This window comes from Cetorhinus maximus, chromosome 8 (genome assembly GCF_964194155.1).
Source record: "Cetorhinus maximus chromosome 8, sCetMax3.hap1.1, whole genome shotgun sequence".
Taxonomy (NCBI): Eukaryota; Metazoa; Chordata; class Chondrichthyes; order Lamniformes; family Cetorhinidae; genus Cetorhinus; species Cetorhinus maximus.
The window spans coordinates 69,568,873-69,590,408 of NC_135886.1; the positions used below are offsets into that span (position 1 = coordinate 69,568,873).

The 21,536-nt window shown below is 41.5% G+C and overlaps 1 protein-coding gene across 10 annotated transcripts in view; it reads right to left on the reverse strand.

Annotated features, from left to right (window-relative positions):
• The window catches only part of taf1 (TAF1 RNA polymerase II, TATA box binding protein (TBP)-associated factor), a 154,499-nt gene that overhangs the window by 64,569 nt on the left and 68,394 nt on the right, over nucleotides 1-21,536 (reverse strand). For all 10 annotated transcript variants that reach the window (XM_078546985.1, XM_078546990.1, XM_078546991.1 and 7 more), the window contains 9 exons: nucleotides 19,034-19,207; nucleotides 18,685-18,789; nucleotides 16,489-16,689; nucleotides 16,257-16,398; nucleotides 15,830-15,960; nucleotides 12,582-12,662; nucleotides 11,539-11,688; nucleotides 7,744-7,863; nucleotides 7,327-7,502 (listed from right to left, as the gene is read on the reverse strand). In XM_078546985.1, the coding sequence (XP_078403111.1) occupies nucleotides 7,327-7,502; nucleotides 7,744-7,863; nucleotides 11,539-11,688; nucleotides 12,582-12,662; nucleotides 15,830-15,960; nucleotides 16,257-16,398; nucleotides 16,489-16,689; nucleotides 18,685-18,789; nucleotides 19,034-19,207 (1,280 nt within the window). The remainder of the gene's footprint in view (nucleotides 1-7,326; nucleotides 7,503-7,743; nucleotides 7,864-11,538; nucleotides 11,689-12,581; nucleotides 12,663-15,829; nucleotides 15,961-16,256; nucleotides 16,399-16,488; nucleotides 16,690-18,684; nucleotides 18,790-19,033; nucleotides 19,208-21,536) is intronic.

The window sequence follows — 21,536 nt, forward strand, 5'->3', positions numbered from 1 at the left end:
CCAAGGTCCCTCTGATCCTCGGTACTTCTCAGGGTCCTACCATTCTTCGTGTTCCTGTACTTTGTTTGTCCTACCCAAGTACATCACCTCACACTTATCTGGATTAAATTCCATTTGCCACTGATCAGCCCATCTGACCAGCCCGTCTTTATCCTCCTGTAATCTAAGGCTATCCGCCTCACTATTTACCACCCCACCAATTTTCATGTCATCTGTGAACTTACTGATCAACCCTCCTACATTAAACTCCAAATCGTTTATATATACCACAAACAGCAAGGGACCTAACACCGATCCCTGTGGAACCCCATTGGACACAGGCATGCAGTCACAAAAACACCCCTCGACCATCACCCTCTGTTTGCTGCCACTCAGCCAATTCTGGATCCAATTTGCCAAATTGCCTTGGATCCCATGGGCTCTTACCTTTGTTATCAGTCTCCCATGTGGGACCTTATCAAAAGCCTTGCTGAAGTCCAAGTAGACTACGTCAAATGCATTGCCCTCATCTGGTCACCTCTTCAAAAAATTCAATCAAATTGGTCACTCATGACTCCCCTTAACAAATCCATGCTGACTGTCCTTGATTAATCCCTGCCTCTCCAAGCGTAGATTAATTCTGTCCCTCAGGATTGCTTCCAATAGTTTGCCCACCACTGAGGTTAGACTGACTGGCCTGTATTTCCCTGGTTTATCCCTTCCTCCCTTCTTGAATAATGGTACCACATTGACCTCCAGTCCTCTGGCACCTCTCCTGTGGCCAGAGAGGTATTGAAAATTATTGCCAGCACCCCTGTATCGCCTGCCTTGCCTCACTCAACAGCCTGGGATACATTTCATCCGGGCCTGGAGATTGATCTACTTTTAAGCCTGCCAGAGCACTTAGAACCTCCTCCCTTCCTATGCTAATTTCTTTAATTATATCACAGTCCTTATGCCTGGTTTCTATATCCATATCGTCCCTCTCACTTGTGAACACCAACACAAAGTATTCATTTAGAACCCGAACTATGTCTTCCGGCTCCACGCACACATTACCACCATGGTCCTTAATGGGCCCTACTCTTTCCCTAGTTATCCTCTTACTCAATGTACTTGTAAAATAACTTTGTATTTTCCTTTATTTTACCTGCCAATGTTTCTTCATGCCCCCTTTTTGCTCTCCTAATTTCCTTTTTAAGCTCCCCCCTACACATTCCATACTCTTCCAGGGCTTCCGCTGTTTTGAGCCCTTGGTATCTGCCATAAGCCTCCCTTTTTCTCTTTATCCAATCTATATCCCTCGACATCCAGGGTTGCCTGGATTTGTTGTTCCCGCCCTTTATCTTTACTGGAATATGTTGGCCCTGTACTCTCCCTATTTCCTCCTTGAATGACTCCCACCGCTCTGACGCAGATTTACCTAAAAGTAGCTGCTCCCAGTCCACTCTGGCCAAATCATATCTGATCTTATTAAAATCGGCCTTCCCCCAATTTAGAACTCTGATTTCTGGCCCATCCTTGTCCTTTTCCATAACAACCTTGAATCTAACGGAGTTATGATCACTATCTGCAAAATGTTCCTCCCCACTGATACCTCTACCACTTGCCCGGCTTCATTCCCTAAAATTAAGTCCAGGAACGCACCCTCTCTTGTAGGACCTTCAACATACTGCTTTTAAAAGCTCTCCTGGATGCATTTTAAGAATTCCGCTCCCTCTAAACCTATCACGCTATGACTAACCCAGTTAATGTTGGGGAAGTTGAAATCCCTCACTATTACTACCCTGTTATTTTTACACTTCTCTGAAATTTGCCTACATATCTGCTCTTCTATTTCTCTCTGACTGTTTGGGGGCCTATAGTGCACTCCCAGCAATGTGATTGCTCCTTTGTTGTTTTTACGTTCTACCCATATGACCTCATTTGAGGAACCTTCTAACATGTCATCCCTTCTTGCTGCTGTAATTGATTCCTTGATCAATATTGTGATACCCCCTCCTCTTATACCTCTTCCCTGTCTCACCTGAAGACCCTATAGCCTGGAATATTGAGCTGCCAATCCTGCCCGTCTCTCAATCATGTCTCTGTGACAGCAATGACATCATATTTCCATGTGTCAATTTGTGCCCTCAACTCATCTGCCTTATTTGTCAGACTCCTTGCATTAAAATACCATCCAACCTTGCCAAACTCTCTTGTGCCTTAACTGGCGTATAATTTCTATGTCTTCCAGAATCGCTCTCTCTTCTAATTTTGGCTGTGCATCTCCCCCTGCTGAACCTCCTCTCAGGGTCCCATCCTCTTGCCAAGTTCGTTTAAACCCTCCTCAACAGCACTAGCAAACCTCCCCACAAGGACGTTCGTTCCATTCTGGTTCAGGTGCATCCCGTTCGCCTTGTACAGGTCCCACCGCCCCCAGAAACTGTCCCAATGACCCAGAAATCTAAAGCTCTCCCTCTGCATCATCTCTCCAGCCATGCATCCATCTGGACTAACCTCTTATTTCTATACTCACTAGCGCATAGCACCAGAAGTAATCCAGAGATTACTACCTTTGAGGTCCTGTTTTTTAATCTGCTTCCTAGCTCCCTAAATACTGCTTGTAGGACCTCATCTTTCTACCTATGTTGTTGGTACCAATATGTACCATGATCTCTGTCTGTTTGCCCTCCCCCTTTAGAATGCTCTGCAGCTGATCAGTGACATCCTTGACCCTGGGACCAGGGAGTCAATATTCCATCCTGGAGTCACGTCTTCAGCCACAGGAACACCTGTGTGTTCCCCTTACTATTGAGTCTCCTACTACTATTGCTCTTCCCCTCTTTTTCCTCCCACACTGTGCAGCTGAGCCACTCACAGTGCCATGAGCGTGGCTGCACTCCCCCGAGGAACCGTCACTCTCACCATTTTCCAACACAGAAAAACGGTTCTTGAGCAAGATGCACCCCAGGGATAAAGCTCTAATTCAGATTTTGGAGGTCCAATTTCAAATGAAACCACCTTTGGCAGGAAGTTCGAAAGCCCTGGGAACTCGTAAAAGTTCCAACACTGAACTAATAGAATCATGGAATTGTTACAGCACAGAAGACAGCCATTTGGCCCATTGTGTCCATGCTGGCTCTCCTAAGGAGCAATTCACTTACTGCCACTCCCTCACCACATCCCCGCACATTCCTCATCTTCAGATATTAAGAAAATCTAAAAACTAAGAAGGAGACCACTCTGCCCATCATGTCTGCACCAGCCAAAACAGCATGCTACTCCCATTTTCCAGCACTTGGTCCGTAGCCCTGGAGATTACAGGACTTCAGGTGCATATCCAGCCACCTTTTAAATGAGTTGAGGGTTTCTGCCTCTACTACCTTTTTAGGCAGAAAGTTCCAGACCCCTACCACCCTCTGGATGAAAAAATATTTCCTCAACTCCCCTCTAATCCCTCTATTAATCACTTTAAATCTCTGTTCCCTAGTCACTGACCTCTCTGCTAACAGAAATAGGTCCTTGCTATCCACTCTATCCAGGCCCCTCACAATCTTGTACGCCGCAATCAAATATCCTCTCAGCCTCTTCAGTTCCTAAGAAAACAACCCCAGCCTATCCAATCCTTCCCCATAGCTGCAATTTTCCAGTCCTGGCAATATCCTCATACATCTTTTCTGTACCCCCTCTCGTGCAATTACAGCCATAGTATAATGAGGTGACCTGAACTGCTTGCAGTCCTGAAGTTGTGGCCTAACTAGTGTTTACATAGCTCCAGCATAACCTCCCTGCTCTCATGTTCCATGCCTCGGCTAACACAGGGAAGTATTCTATATGCTTTCTTAACCACCTTATCAGCCCATCCTGCTACCTTCAGGGATCTATGGACATGCACTCTATGGTCCCTCACTTTCTCTACATCTCTCAGTATCCTCCCATTTATTGTGTATTCTTTTGCCTTGTCTGAGCTCCCCAAATGCATCACCTCACACTTCTCCAGGTTGAATTCCATTTGCCACTTTTCTGCCCACATGATTAGTCCAATGATATCTTCCAGCAATCTACAGCTTCCCTCCTCAAATGGCTGATAACCTCTGCAAACTTCTTGATCATACTCCCTACATTTAAGGCCAAACCATTAATATATACCGCAAAAAAACAGGTGAAAGGGGAAAGGTTTAGGGGGAACATTAGGGGGAACTTCTTCACTCAGAGAGTGGTGAGAGTGTGGAATGAGCTACCATCTGATGTGGTAAATGCGGGCTCACTCTTAAGTTTTAAGAATAAATTGGATAGATACATGGATGGGAGAGGTCTGGAGGGTTATGGACTAGGTGCAGGTCAATGGGACTGCGGAATAATATTTCGGCACAGACTAGAAGGGCCGAATGGCCTGTTTTTCTGTGCTGTAGTGTTCTATGGTTCTAAAAAGCAGGGAACCTCACTTGAAACAGCCTTTCAGTCACAAAAACACTCGTCAACCAATAACCATTTTTTCAAGTGCTGAACCAATTTTGCATCCAGCTTGCTATATTCCCCTGGATCCCATGGGCTTTATTTTTTTAACCAGTCTGCCATATGGGAATTTATCAAAAGCCTTGCTGAAATCCATGTAGACCACATCAACTGCACTATCCTCAACAATCCTCCTTGATAACTCCTCAAAAAATTCAATCAAGTTAGTCAGACACAATCTTTCCTTAACAAATCCATGCTGACTGGCCTTGATTACTCCGTGCCTAAGTGACAGCTTATCCTGTCTCAGAACTGATTCCAATAATTTGCCCACTACCAACGTTAGACTGATTGGCCTGTAATTATTCAGTTTATCCCTCACTCAATTTTTAAACAAAACTATAACATTAGCAGCCCTCCGATCTTCCTGCATCACACCTGAAGCTGCTGTCCCTTCTCCATCTGTTTTTAACGAGCCAGGTCCGCCTCTCTCCATGCTGTTTTTCGCTCACTTATAGGCTAATTGCCCTCGAGAAGATGGTGATGAGCCGTCTTCTTGAACTGCTGCTGTCCATGTTGTGCAGATACACACACACTGCTGTTAGGTACCAAGTTTCAGGATCTTGACCCAGCAATGAAGGATTGGCAATATAGTCAGTGTGTGACCTGAAGAAAACTTGCAGGTGGTGGTGTTCCCATGCAACTGTTGCCCATGTCCTTCTAGGTGATAGTGATCAAAGGTTTGGAGAGTGCTGTCAAAAGAGGATTGCCACATTGCATCTTGTGTATGGTACACAATGCTGCCACAGCACATTGGTGATGGAGAGAGTTGATGTTTAAAATGGTGGATGGGGTACTGATGAAATAGACTGGTTTGTCCTGGGTGGTGTCAAGCCTCGAGTCTTGCTGGAGTTGTGCTCATTCAAGAAGTGAAGAGTATTCCATTACATTCCTGACTTGCACCTTGTGCACGTTGGACAGGCTTTGGAGAGTCAGGAAGTGAGTTACTCACCAGAGAACATCCAGTCTCTGAGTTGGTCTTGTAGTTACAGCATTTCAGTGGCTCCTGGAGGTTGAAGCTGAGGGATCAGGCAGTAATAATGCCATGGAAAATCATGGGGAGGTGGTTAGGTTCTCTCTTGTTGGAGATGGTAATTGTTACTTGCCACTTAATAGCCCAAGCCTGAATGTTGTCCAGGTCTAGCTGCATGCTGATAGGGGCTCCTTCATTATCTGAGGAGTTACGAATTCTACTAGGGCTCCTTGATGCCACACTGAGTCTAATGTTGCTTTGATGTCAAGGCCAGTCGCTCTCACCTCACATATGGAATTCAGCAATTTTGTCCATGTTTGGGCCGAGGTTGTAATGAGGTTTGGATCTGAGTGGTCCTGATGGAAATAACTGAGATAAAAGAAAAATACTGTGGATGCTGGAAATCTGAAACAAAAACAGAAAACGTTGGAAAAACTCAGCAGGTCTGACAGCATGTGGAGAGGGAAAAACAAAGTTAACGTTTCGAGTCCATATGATCCTTCTTCAGAGCTCTGAAGAAGGGTCATACAGACTCAAAATGTTAACTTTGTTTTTCTCTCTCCACAGATGCTGTCAGGCCTGCTGAATTTTTCCAGTATTTTGTGTTTTTGTTTTGGAACCCAACTGAGCATTGGTGAGCAGATTATTGGTGATTAAGTGTCGCTTGATAGCACTGTCAATGACACATTCCATTACTTTCTTAATTGCCAAGAGAAGATGAAAGAGACAATAATTGGCCGGATTGGATTTGTCCTGCTTTTTCTGAACAGGACATACCTGGGCAATTTTCCACTCTGTCAGGTTGATGCCTGTGTTATAAGCTGTACTCAAATTGCTTTGTTAGAGGCACGGCTAATTCGAAAGCACAAACCCAGCATTACAGGCAGGATGTTGTTAGGGTTCATGGCCTTTGCTGAATTCACTGCACTCGGATGTTTCTTGATCACCTGGTAGAGTGAATTGAGTTGGCTAAAGATTGGCATCGATGATGTTGTCGACATCAGGAGTAGTCCAGGATGGATCATACACTCGGCACTTCTGACTGAAGATGTTTGCGAATGCTTCTGCCTTGTCTGTTGCAGGGACCCACCATCAATGTGGCTGAAGATATTCACTGAGCCTCCTGTTTAATTGTCCACCACCATTCATGACTGGATGAGGCAGCAGCACAAAGCTTTGAACTGATCCATTGGTTGTCGGATCACTTGGTTCTATCCATAGCACGCTGATTTGACTTTTTAGCATTTGTGTGTTATAGCTTCATCATATTGGCACCTCATTTTTAGGTAATTCTGGTACTGCTCCTGGCATGTTCTTCTGCACTCACTGAAACGGGGTTGATCCCCAGACTTGATGGTAATGGTAAAGTAAGAGATATGTCAGGCCATGAGGTTACAGATTGTGATGGAATACTGCTGATAACCCACAGCATTTCATGGGCGCCCAGTTTTAAGCTGCTAGATCTGTTCTGATTCCGTCATTGAGCATAGTGGTAGAACCATACAAGATAGAAGACATCCTCAATATGAAGACAGGACTTCAACTCCACATTGGTCAATGTTAAAATATCAACAAGGTGAAACACTGACCAGGACAACTATAATTAGCCAACACTTAGCACTAACATCAACCAGACACTGATGTTGACTGAATCAATGTTGTGACAATATATTTTATTAATTTAGTTTTAATTCTATTATATTAATACTACCAGTGTGGTATTCTGAGAGTTCCACTAGTTGTGACTTTAAGGGGGAGGTAAATTTCTACAATTATGGAATTTTAAAAGAGCGGCTTTAGTAGACTACGATACTGATACAATCCCAGTGTTTGATGGAAGGTCACAGTGCAGTTATAATCAGTAGCAACAGCCTTACTTGTTCTGAAGGTCAAAGATTCGCTGACACTCTTCCTTATATCTTTCCTGATGTTCAGCAACTGAAAAACGTGAACCACGAGCAAATTTACTCATGGGAGTATCTCCAGACCTGGCCTGCTCTGTTGACATAGTTCTCACAACATCAATAACTTCCCATCGAGAAAGCTTTTTAATCTGTGATAAAATGAATTTTAAAAAATCAACTGAATGCGCCAACTTTGTGAAGTTTGCTGAATAAACTTGTACAGCATTTTACATCATTGCAATGAGTTATAAATGAAACAAATAGAATTTAACAAATAAATCTGAATTCTAAAAGGTTCCTGTTAAAATCAAAGTTAATCCCAGTTTTTCCTCCAGAACAGACAAGAAAAAGGACTTATTGCTGGTAAAATTGGGCAGTTCAATAACTTACCTCTTCCTCTGGTACTCCAAACTTCCGAAGGAGCTGTTTGGCATTTTTCAGAGATAGACGTCGTAAGTCAGCATCTGTTCCTGTTACTGTCTTCTTCACAGGTTGAGGCTGGTTGTCATCCTGGAAATTGAATTGAAAATTGGTTCACTAAATGTTTCCATTTAATGAGGCAATTTATATCAATTTGCAAAGACAGAGATGGATGAAAGGGTCAACATTTATCTACATAGAAAGGTTTATAAAATTCCAAGGGAAATTTTATGAAATCTGCAGCACATTTTTGTTGTTAACAGTCTCAAACGAAAAATAGAAAAAGGCACTAAGCAGGTCCATCAGCAATTAAATAGAAAAAATAGGTCAATGCTTTTGGAGGGGTCAAATAATTAGATCTTGTCACAACTCTAATGTCCACAGCGATATTCTGCATGTTTTCTAACATGAATGTCAAATCTGCTGTACATTTTGCTTGTTTGTTCATATACTATCCTACAGTAGCAATGTATTGAGACCTTCATTGATGGCCATCATCCAAGACTGCTTGCACGCCAAGCAGATGTTAGCTGAAGGCACAAATCATTTCTCAAATTCTCTGGAGGTCAGTAATCCATTCTATTAAGTGTCAGAATGCAGAGGAAGTCCCTACACAATCTCTTCCTCAAGATGACCTTTTTGGAATAAAAACAGAAATTGCTGCAAAAACTCAGAAGGTCTGGCAGCATCTGTACAGAGAGAAACAGGGTTAACGTTTTGAGTCCAATATGACCCCTCTTCTTCAGTTCCAAAGAACAGTCATATTGGGCTCGAAACATTAACTCTGTTTCTCTCCAAACATGCTGTCAGACATGCTGAGTTTTTTGCAGCACTTTCTGTTTTTATTTCAGATCTTCAGCATCCGCAGTATTTCACTTTTATTTATGGCCTCTTTTGGAGTCACTTAACAGCCAATGGGGTACCCTGACGTAAAATGGGAAATACCATGCAAGCCTTTATTGTTGCAATGGCACCAGGAGTAGTAAGCTACTAACGATGCTTGATTTGAAACTATTGCTAGTCAACCTCTATATCACGGATCAACAGCTTCATGTATATTCTTGGGTAAAGACCACATAGATAGTTCCCACATTCAGATACTAGCACTAAGCTCAATTCATGTAATTGAATATGCTGGTACTGAATATTGCCAACTTTTTTTCATATATTCATGTATGGGATGTGGGCATCACTGGCTAGGCCAGCATTTCCTGACCATCCCTAATTGCCCTTGAGAAGGTGATGTTGAGCTGCCTTTTTGAACTGCTGCAGTCAATGTGGTATAGGTGCACCCACAATACAGTTAGGAAAGGAATTCCAGGATTTTGGCCCAATGGCAGTGAAGGAACAGGTGATATAGTTCCAAGTCAGGATGATGTACGGCTTGAAGGGGAACTTGCAGGTCGTGATGTTCCCATGCATCTGCTGCCCTTGTCCTTTGAGGTGGTGGAGGTTGCGGGTTTGGAAGGTTGTTGCCGAAGGAGCCTCGGTGAGTTGCTATAGTGCCTATTGTAGATGGTACACGCTGCTGCCACTGTGCATCAGTGGTGGTGGGAGTGAATGTTGAAGGTGGTGGATGGAGTGCCAATCAAGGGGGCTGTTTTATTCTGGATGGTGTCAAGCTTCTTGAGTGTTACTGGAGCTGCACTCATCCAGGCAAGTGGAAAGTATTCCATCACACTCTTAACTTGCACCTTGTAGATGGTGGACAGGCTTTGGGGAATCAGGTGAGTTACCCTCTGCAGAATTCCCAGCCTCTGACCTGTTCTTGTAGCCACAGTATTTATATGGCTGGTCCAGTTCAGTCTCTGGTCAATGGTTAGCCGCAAGATGTTGATAGTGAGGGATTCAACAATGGTAATGTTGTTGAATGTCAAGGGGAAATGATTAGATTCTGTTTAGTTGGAGATGCTCATTGCCTTGCACTTGTGTGGCACAAATAGGATGGAGACCAAAAGCAGGGAGCTACAGGCCAGTTAGCTCAACACCTTTCATAGGGAAAATGCTGGAATCTATTATTAAGGACATTATAGCAGGGCACTTGGAAAATTTCAATGCAATCAGGCAGAGTCAACATGATTTGTGAAAGGAAATCATGTTTGACAAATTTATTGGAGTTCTTTGAGGAAGTAACAAGCAACATGGATAAAGGGGAACTTGTTGGTGTGCTGTGCTTAGATTTCCAGAAGGCATTTGACAAGGTGCCACGTCAAAGGTTACTCCACAAAATAAGAACTCGTGGTGTAGGGGATAACATGGACAGAGGATTGTAGCTAATAGGAAACAGAGAGTAGGATCATTTTCCAGTTGGCAGGATGTGATGAGTGAAGTGCCACAGGTATCAGTGTTGGGGCCTCAACTATCTACAATGACTTGGATGAAGGCACCGAATGCATAGTTGTTAAATTTGCCGATGATGCAAAAATAGGTAGGAAACTAAGTTGTGCAGAGGACATGAGGCTACAAAGGGATATAGATAGGTTAAGTGAGTGGGCAAAAGTTTGGCAGGTAGGGAGTATAGTGCAGGAAAATGTGAAAATATCCATTTTGGAAAGAATAGAAAAGCAACATATTTTTTAAATGGACAGAGATTATAGAACTCTGAGGTACAGAGGGATCTGAGTGTCCTGTTGCATGAATCACAAAAAGTTAGTATGCAGGTACAGCAAGTGATTAGGAAGGCAAATGGAATGTTGTCATTTATTGCAAGAGAAATGGAATATAAAAGTAGAGATGTTTTGCTACAATATAGGCTATTGGTGAGACCACATCTGGAGGGCTGTATACAATTTTGATGGCCTTATTTAAGAAAGGGTGTAAATGCTTTATAAGTTCAGAGAAGGCTCACTCGACTAATACCTGCGATAGGAGGATTATCTTATGAGGAAAGGTTGGACAGGTTGGGCCTGTATCCATTAGAGTTTAGAAGAATGATAGGTGACCTTATTGAAACACAAGATCCCGAGGGGACTTGACAGGGTGAATGCTGAACGGGTGTTTCCCCTTGTGGAAGACACCAGAACTAGAGGACACACTTTAAAAATAAGGGGTCTCCCATTTAACACAGAGATGAGAAGAACATTTTTCTCCGAGGGTCATGAGTCTTTGGAAGTCTCTTCCCCAGAAAGCAGTAGAGGCAGGGTCCTTGAATATTTTTAAGGCAGAGGTAGATATATTCTTGACTAACAAAGGAGTCAAAGGTTATTGGGGTAGGTGGGAAGGTGGAGTTGAAGCCACAATCAGATCAGCCATGCTCTTATTGAATGACAGAGCAGGCTCGAGACACTGAATGGCCTATTCCTGCTCCTAATTCCTACGTATGCCACATCAGGCCAAGCCTGGATATTGTCCAGGTCTTGCTGCACATGGACACGAACTGCTTCAGCGTCTGAGGAGTTGCAAATGGTGCTGAACATTGTGCAATCATCAGCAGCGAACATCCCCACTTCTGACCTTATGATGGAAGGAAGGTCATTGATGAAGTGGCTGAAGATGGTTGGGCCTAGGACACCACCCTGAGGAACTCCTCAGAGCACAACTACAAACAGTATTCAGGACTAGCCCAAAGGCTGAGTTGTGTGTCTTAATTGCTGATTTACTTTAGTACCTGAGTAAAGTTTGAATGAGGAGGCAGGCATTTAATTTATTTAGAGAAATGATTTATGCTGGTTGTTAGTGTGAAGACTGGAGTTAAATTGGTAATAGTTGACATAGTGACACAGACAGCAAAAATACAAGGCAACTATTCAGGCTCTAATGGATTACCTTTTGCTGCTGTGGTTTGTTGGGAACCTTGACATAGGAAAACCCTTCACCACAGCCAGTAGGATCAGCAACCCCAGTAACTTCTAGTAGACATTTACCCTTCATTGCAGCGATGAATGCTCGTGTGGTATTCCAGGGTGCTGTTCTGACCTAAGAAAGATAAAAGCGAAGTAGTTAGAACATGAACTTGGAAAGTGCTAAGAGTGATAACCATCCAGTGGTTAACAGTCACAGACCCTTCTAACGTGAGCAACAATCCATGAATAATCCAGTTCTACCAAGAGTTCAGTTATGGTCAGATTAAATCTGTGGCATTAAAATGTCCTAAAATTGCTTTCATACTTATTGCTAATCTTAATTATAGACATGCAAATTATTCCCAATGTGAAGAGTAAAACAAGATAAATGGATAGGTAGATTGACACATTATTCTTGTATTGTAAACAGGGTTAGATGTTCCTTAAATTACCCCTGGGTCTTTGGCTATTAAAAATGAATTTGCTGTTGTCTCATACTGCTAGGCATGGGTGTGGCAGGTGTTAAAATATTCTCTCCAGTTTTTGAATATATGTTATATATATGAATATAAATCTAGTGAAGCGAAAGCACAATAGAAACTGAATCAAAGGTCTAATAATGGAAAACAATGCTTCACGCTCGAGGGAAACTGAACCAGTGTTTCAACATACATAGTTTCAGAATAAGGGGTTGCCCATTTAAGACGGAGATGAGGAGGAAGTTCTTCTCTGAGCGGTGAATCTTTGGAATTCTTTATCCCAGAGAGCTGTAGAAACTGAGTCATTAAATATAGTAAAGCCTGAGAGAGAGAGATTCTTGAACTATAGGGGAGCCAAGGGTTATAGAAAACAGGCAGGAAAGTTGAGTTGAAGCCAAAATCAGATGAGCCAAGACCTTATTGAATGTCAGAGCAGGCTCGAGGAGCCACATAATCTACTCCTGCTACTGTTTCTTTTGTTCTCAAGTACATTGGCACAATTAGAATATGAGCTGGAGTTTTACTAGGGAGTAAAGATAAATGTTACCTCATCATCAATCTTCATCTGAAATTCTTCTTCATTCTCCTCCTCCGGTGCAAAGAATGATTTTTCACCATACCCAGCATCCTGAAAGTAGTGAACATTAAGTGACTTTGCACTGTTTAAAGGATTACCTCTTAATGACAATAAGTTTTGCGGATACAACTAATGATAACTTTCAAACAAATTTATGCTAAAAGTAACAGCAACTAGAATCTTTTCATTAGAGCAAAGTGCTTTATCTAGGTGATCTAGCTGACACAGCTGAGAGTTTAGATTCTGGTAATTGAAATTCATTTATTACATAAACATCATCATTTCTAAAAATAATTCCCATCTCACTCTGAAATCAGAGTCAATTAGGTGTACTAACATTACTAGTGGCATTTTGAACATATTAAAATTGGCAGAATCTTCTGTCTATTTGGATCATTGTTATGGCAGGCAGATGGTAAATCCCAAGCTGCCAAATCCCAGAGGGAATTTTGAAGCAGCTGCCACAATTATTTGCAATTTGTACTTATTTTCAGATGTGGGCTTTGAATTCAGTAAGAAGGCCACCAAGTCTTATAGGTTTCTTAAAAAACTAAATTAAACCTTTATTACATTTTTATTAAATGATTTTAAGCACATACATAAGTTTACAAATTACTACTATGATAACTCCTAGCTCCCCTAGTTAATCTAACTCCCAGCTACACCTCTATTAAGGCAACAGTAAAACACAGATTTTGAAAGATCCAGGCAAAGTAACACAATACCCTGGCCAGTCGAATTCAAAGTGAGTTTTGCTCAGCTTCGGTTCCTTGTAGACAGCAGCTTGAGGCTTAGATGCTGCAGGCTTTTCGCACTGGTTAGATCTTAGAATGCCCTCTTTCCTACACACAACCTCATCTCCTTTACACAGATTTTCCCCTTTGAATGCAAATTCCCATTGTTTCACTGTGTCTTCGGACTTTACTTCTCTAATAGTAAAAATCTATCATAGTACCAATTTTACCAGTAATCTTTGGGAAAAATAAACACAGTTTCTTAATTTCTCCTGGCTAGGTGAAACATTTTACCCCTGGTTTATTTAAAAATGCAAATGTTCCCTTTACACCTTACATTCTAAAACTTCTCCCCGTGTTTACCAACTTAGCATTTCAAACCTGGCTTATCTTCTGATACATCAAAGCCTTCAGGCTAGCTGCCTTTAATTCAATTAAGACCCCCCCCCAACACACACATAGGCCCCACTATTACTGTACTTTACAATAAATTTCAATAACATTATGAAAATTATTATATCTTCCTGACAATCGATAACAAATGGTGCAGACCCTTCATTGGTCTAGTAGGCAGAATTCTTTAACGGAAATAAATTGTAAACAACCTTCGTTATATAAATGAGCTGCAGCACAAACCGTAGAGTTTCAAAAATGCTGACTTTGACCAGCTGTCAGCAGTAGTCTTTTAAATAAGTAGTGCTAGGCAATGAGAATCTCCAACAAGAGAGAAGCTAACCATCTCCCCATGACATTCAATGGCATTACCATCGCTGAATCCCCCACTATCAACATCCTGGGGATTAATCATTGACCTGAAACTGAACCGGACCAGCCATATAAACACTCTGGCTATAAGAGCAGGTCAGAGCCTGGGCAGTTCAGCAATTAACTCATCTCCCAAAAGCCTGTCCACCATCGACAAGGCACAAGTCAGGAGTGTGATGGAATACTCTCCGCTTGCCTGGATGAGTATAGCTCCTACAACACTAAAAATGCATCCAGGACTGCTTGATCTAAACATTCACTCCTCCATCACCAATACACGTCGCAGCTGTGTGCATTATATGCAAAATGCACTGCAGCAACTCACTAAAGCTCTTTCGACAGCACCTTCCAAACCCCCAATCTCTACCACCTAGAAGGACATGGGCAGCAGATGCATGAGAACACCATCGCCTGCAAATTCCCCTCCAAGCCACACACCATCCTGACTTGGAACCAAATTGCTGTACCTTCACTGTCACCGGATCAAAATCCTGTAACCCCACTTCCTAACAGTACTGTGGGTATGCCTACTCGGCATGGGCAGCAGCAGTTCAAGAAGCTGGCTCACCACTACCCTCTCAAGGGCAATTAAGGATGGGCAACAAATGCTGAGCTTGCCTGCGATGCTCACATCCCGAGACAGTGAACATAAACAAAAAACCTTTAGAATTAAGAGAGCTTTCCAGGTGCACTGTCTCGGGAGATGGACAGATATAAAAGCTGTAATAAAAACAAAAAACTGCTGCGGATGCTGGAAATCCAAAACGAAAACAGAATTACCTGGAAAAACTCAGCAGGTCTGGCAGCATCGGCGGAGAAGAAAAGAGTTGACGTTTCGAATCCTCATGACCCTTTCCTCTGTTCTATTGAAGGGTCATGAGGACTCGAAACGTCAACTCTTTTCTTCTCCGCCGATGCTGCCAGATATAAAAGCTGCCCTAAAGCTAGAAAGCAAGATTACAAAAGTTAGATTTTGGCCAAATGAATTAAACTGCCTCAGTAATATTGAGCATTGCAAGGACAAAACAATAGCTGATTCATAGATTTCTGTACTGACATATCCACAAACACTCGTACAGCACAGGACTGGCATAGTCAGCTTGTCACAAGTCCCTGATACATTCATCCTGAGATGCTTAGCCTTCAGTGAAGTTCAGTTAAAATGGTTAGGTTTGGACACAAATCCAGAGGTCAAACTGAAGGGCCAGTTTTTTGATAATCCAGAAAACCAGCCCATATCACCAATCCTAATTCCAAAATCAAATGTCTTTCCTAAAATGCAATCCTCATATCAGGTGCTACTTGAATTATAATTAATGCTTTTTGAAGTATAACTGGAGACTCCATTTGTTGTGATTCAACAGGGTAATTGGAAGGGCACTAGAAGCAAAGGTCTTAATATACTTCAATGTGGAACAGGATGACTCAGATTTTCCCTAAAAATATTCATTTCAGTGTAATGTTAAGTGAACTAAGCCAGTGTAAACTTTAATCGCTATAGAAACAGACTCTTGATACAAGTCAGTGTAAGTAATATACAAGGCACTGTTCAACCTGCATCAGAACGCTATTTTTAAATCTTATTCTGCAAACCGTGCACAAAACATTGCATACTGTATTCCTAACATTATCAGAATTTCCAATGTAATCTAGTTAATGCTGTAAATTCTAAAGGCACATTCAGTGGGACTTCATCAAGAATACAATATTCCACTTCACCTTTAAACGCTGCTCTGCTGCTAACATACTGTAATATGCACAGCACTGCTCTGGAGAGACCATGGCTCGAATCTCTTCCTCTGTGGGTAATCGGAAGTCTGGTTTCAGCACCCACCAGTTTGAATCCATTCCTTTAGAAACAGGTTAAAGAGATATAATTAGCATATGCAAGATGGATGTTGTATCTTTCTGTGGTAATACAGCAACAAAGCCTTATACTACAAAAGTTGAAGTTACATGTCACTGCAGTAACATAACAACAAGCCTCACATCACTGGATAAACATGACAAAGGTGCTTTCTATTACTGCAATATCACAACAGCCTGCCTTGCACTACTACAATAATGCAACCACACTGCAATTACACAAATGGATGTACTTGCCTATCACTGCCCTGCCAAAGTGTGTACATTCAAGAGCTTGTACCTGTTCGTTTAAAATCTGCACACAGTTTTAATCGTTTCCTGATGCTGCTCTCAGAGTGAGAAGGAAATGCCTTCTTTATGTCCTCCATACGGATTCGACGTGGGCGATCTTTACTTTTCCAGAAAAGGCGATAAATAAACACCTTCAGAAAAATAAGTAACTATTACATACACATCAAGTCCTATAAAGGGTATGAACTTACAAGTAACTCAGCCACATACAGTACACGTACCTGAAGGAAGTCCCGCACATGTGTGTTTGCACGCTTTGAGTTTGGTCCAGGCACTTCATAGAGTGGGCATTGTTGGCCTACAACAAAAATATCAACCAATTCTCGAACATGGTATCCTTGGCGAGTTCGGATAATCAGAAAATCAGTTTCTGGCATCTTGTGTAGGTATATTGGACAACGAAAGAGATTGTTTTCAAATGCCTGTTAAGGAAAAGAACTCAAATTTTTATCTCTCTTTTCACTTCTGAGATTTTTTCTCAGTTTGTTTTATCCATTGTTTATTCAAATTTGCTGACTTATTAGTCAAGACATAGTGCAGTTCTGAGATTAAATGACATTTAATTTTAAGAAGTGAAACTTTTTAAATCCGAGAAGCCCAAATGAAAAGGCCCAAAGTGCAGGGTATCACCAAGGTTAAGACATGGAGATAGACTTAGGTAAGTCAGGTACGAGTGATGCCAAGTTTGCAATTTTAAAAACTTCTTACTGCAGAAGAACTTGCAATAATGGATTGAAATTTGACTGCAAACCACACTGCCTACCCCCAAACTGCTTAGTTGTTCACCTGGATTCTGCTTTCACTGCCAAGGTTTTGCTTTCGTCTCAACCTCTGGATTCCTCTACAATCGGAACTCTGCTGGGACAACTTGAGACTTTTCTGCTGGAGAACTTCTGTTCTGCAACTGAACCATGCAGGGTCTCTGCCTACCATCAAAAGGCAATCCTCTTTTACTAGAAATTACTTCCTAGGTTGAACTCCACTAGTTTCTGAGCTAAATCCCACTGCTTTACTGGCTCTTAGGCTGACGGGTTGCTCCACTAGCCCTCAGGCTGTTCTTTGCAGTTCCTCTGTTTTCCAGGGCATTATTCTGATCGTCGGCTGTTTCTCTCATCCAACTCCATTCCTCTGATAGTATTTTGAACCCAACTCCATTAATTCCTGGACCAACTACCACTCCTCTATTGGACCATTGGATTCAATGCTACAAGATCCTTGTCCATTAGAATATGGACCAGGAAGAAGCCAATTTCAGTACAAGGCTTTAGCGGAGGAATGGTGGTTAATCAGGAAAGCAATGGAGTTTGATTCAGTAGATGCTCTAATAGCTACAAGATAAATTTTCAGTCCTTTGACAATTCCTGACTTAAACATCACTCTTCTATTACCAGCCTTAACTTGTGGTAGCACTCTTGCTTCCAAGTCAAAGTCAAAATGTTGTGGCTTCAAGCCCTACCCAAGATGCTTAAGCCCTTAATCTAGGTTGACAGTTGAGTGCAAACTGAGAATGTGCTGAATTGTCAGCAGTGTCTTCTTTCTGATACAATATTAAATCTTGATCCTGGCCTCTTGTTCAGATGCATGTTAATGATCCCCAGAGCATTATTCAAAACGGAGCAGGGATGTCCTCCAGAACAAGGCCTTGCATAAAACTAAAGCCTGGGGACATCTAGTTATTCACATGGCTACAGAAAGCAAGGTATGGAGGGTCAGTTTTTGTGCATTTGTGTATGGAGGATGAACAGATGAGGAAAAACAGTCACATTAAAGAGAAGGCAATTAAAATAAAAAGGAAAGGTTAGAATTAAAAAAGAGGAAGAGAAGAACAAAAATAAAGGCAGCATACAAAATAAGCCCGAATAACTTTTCCCTTTCAAGGCGATCATTTTATTGCACTTATCAACATTTACTTCAGCATTTAAAACTCCATTCAATTTTGCCCGTCTGGTCATTAACCTTTCTTTCTAATGAAGGCTTCATCGACTTACTGCTCTTCCTCGTTTTCAAAAGCTTTACTGAAGACTTTAAAACTTAATTCGAGAAACCACTCAATTGACCAATAAGCGTTTGTACCAATTTGTACAGGTATATTAACCAAGAGGAATGTGCCAACTCTTTACTACTACACCCAACTGTAGCACAGATTTTTTTATCCCAAAACCTTTTCACTTAATTACTCAAAATGGTAAAGCGGCTTTCTAGACTAGGAAGTACACAGTCACTGTAAAAAGAAACTAATGAGAAAGACTATCAGCACTAAGCTGACCAAACCAACGGAGGCAAACTTATAAACATGAACACTAGTGACAATCATCAAGGAAAAGCAAAAAATAAAGCACTGAAGATGCTTCAACATTGCCAGATCTTTCACCGTTAGGTGCTCAACACTTTGCATCCCACCCCAAAGCAGGACCTACCTGCAATAACTGGCCTGGGTGTAAGGATCCAAGGAATGGAGATGTGTGGCAATAAACTGTCTCGCCATATTTACAGTCTGGTGCACCTGGATCTTTGCCTGGTTTCTATAATGGAATAGTTACAATCCAACAATGTAAGTGGCACATGCAGTGGACTCAAGATTTCAAACACAAACATTTGAACATAAATTGAAATGTAATCTGTCACATTTAATCAAAGATCAGTTTTTGTTTGTACAGTAATTTGGACCATGGATGTTTGTCAATTATAGAATTGATAGGCTCAATACTTATTTGTAGTTTTAAAAATCTTTACTGTAAAATATTTATTTAGAAAAGTTCAACTCACCCGTTTGTAATAGTTTTTAATTTTGGTTGCCATGCCGACTTGCATCATAAGTGGTGGATATTCTTCACTATACTCAGCAAGAATGAGGTCACCATCTTTGCCTGTCAGATCCTGGGGAGTTCGCATGAAGAACATTTCTCCACCACCGGAGGCTTGACGCTCTTGTTCACGCATCTAAGAGTAAAAACATATATTGGTCATCACCGTAGTCGACTCTGCTGTACACAAGAGCACAATATTATGCACAATGGAGAAAAACTCAAGGTAATTATGCCAATGAATTGGTGCTACAAGCTCCTTTCACCGTCCATTGCTGTGTCACCTTCCATCAAAAGCTCAGATTAATTCCATCTTTGGCTTGATTTATGTCTCTATTCCTCAACAGATCTTGCAATAAAAATCTATCCACTTCCATTCTGAGAAAACCCCAGTCCACTCATTATGGACCAGGCAGTCATTTCCATGAGGCAATACAGGAGAAATTTTATACATTAACTACATTCATCAACATAAAACTTCACCCACTGTGCCTTAGCTCATCCATTTAATTTGACATAACCCTTTTGATTGGTCTGATTTTCCCTTACTTTGCTTTGATAGCATATCTCTTTTTTCAGCAATAGTATGTAGAAAGAAAATTAAATGTGTTGCAAAAGCACACAAAAACAAACATTGCTGCATGTGTCAGAGAAAGACGCTTGGTGATTCTCTTTACATCGCTCAAATACATTCAGGAATTTATTTAATAAACCAGCTACAAGAGTAGGCTCCCCAAAATCTGTCTCTCAGCATCATGAGATGCTGAAAGGCAAAGGAGGCACTAGACCAGCAATACCCTATCCTTCACTCACTTGGGCAGCAGGCTGTCTCTACACAAACATCTAATCTATAAAGACATATTAAACATCAGCCTGAGAGCTTTGGCCTTGATGGGATTGTAAATCTCCTAAATCCCACGTCTGTCCACAGAAAGATAATCAGTACCCGCCGTGGCCATTGAAACTCTTTCGAGTTATCAACAGTCACAGATTGCAACTCTTTTCGAGTACAATCACAGTTCTTGGTTTCCGGGAGTGGGACATGAACCCACAACCCTCTGATTCAAAGGCGAGGGTGGTGGCCATTGAATATAAAGTAATGGAAAGTGAGTGTGAAATCCTCTTGAAACCTTCTGTGGACCCCCTGTTGAGAACCCCTGATGTGAATTAAGGTGGTTTCTCTGCGTTCATTTGTACACATGCACTGATTACGGTTTAGGATTCAAGTTCCCCAACACATCTCTTTTTGTGGTTCCACTCTGTCTCTTATCTTCTCCTTTCTCTTCTGGTTTCAGGTGTTACTCACAATAAGAGGTTGTGGTGGAAAAATTAATCCAGGCTGATCTTTTGGTTCAAGCTGGTTTATTTTTAAGACAAGTCCTCAGTGCTACTAACCTCCAAATAGCCTCCAGACAAAGTGTTCCAGCTGCATCTTTTTATACTATTTAGATAGGATAATCAATGCCCATCATGTTTAACTAGCAATTGTTTTTAACAAGGTGATTGCCATATTAACATCAGGCAGGCACTCACACATTCCCCCAACATTTCATGCTATATTCCTCACAGTCTTCAAACCCATTCATTTTTCTGCTGCTATCCCAGGCTAAGGTACCTGCTGGATGAGCCAACGTAGGTGTTTTCTGCCATGTCTACCACAGTACCCACCAATGGTTTTCTCGGTGCAATAACAATAACTCCTCAACCCCAAGTACCAGCATAAAGCCCATCCCATCCACTCCAGAAGTAAAGCTCTTCAAATTTAACCCAGTCAGCTCTTCACTTCAGGCCTCCTTGATGGGCCTCCTATAATAGCCCACCCTAGACTAGCCTATCAAATTCCTTAGTCTTGTAAACAAGATCTTCTCCATCATTCAAATTTTGGATAATCTGTTGATATCATCACCCTGTTTGAAATCCTGTTTACTGATGTTGACTCCTTCTTTCTCATTGAACTTGGCAGGTTCAGCTACTCGTCCCTCATGTTCTTTGTCCAAGCTGCCAAGACAGTGGTGTAACTCTCATCTCTATTTCTCATTTCAGCCTTTTCTAATATTTCTCTAACATTTTCTTGACACTTGAGTTAGACATTAGTTGCTTGCTTGCCATATGTTCAGTAAATAAATGTAACTATTCAGAATCCTGTAAAACATATCAACAAAACCTTTTGTTTCTAACAGATATGCAAGATAAATCTGTGAATTTTAGGAATTTGAAACTTATAGATAACAAATATGGCTAAATGCCTCTGAGGAGGATGAATTGATCTGCCACAATGTGTATATTCTGAATTTAACATGTCAGAGTTCATCAAATTTTTGCATAAATTATACAAAATTTGGAAATAAATCCCATTGAAAAATAAAGTTAGCTGTTCAAAGCTAGTTCCAGCTAGTTGCTGGAGATTTTGGTGCCTGGCATGAGGAATATTACTGAACTAGCACTAAATAATGCTAATATTCTGT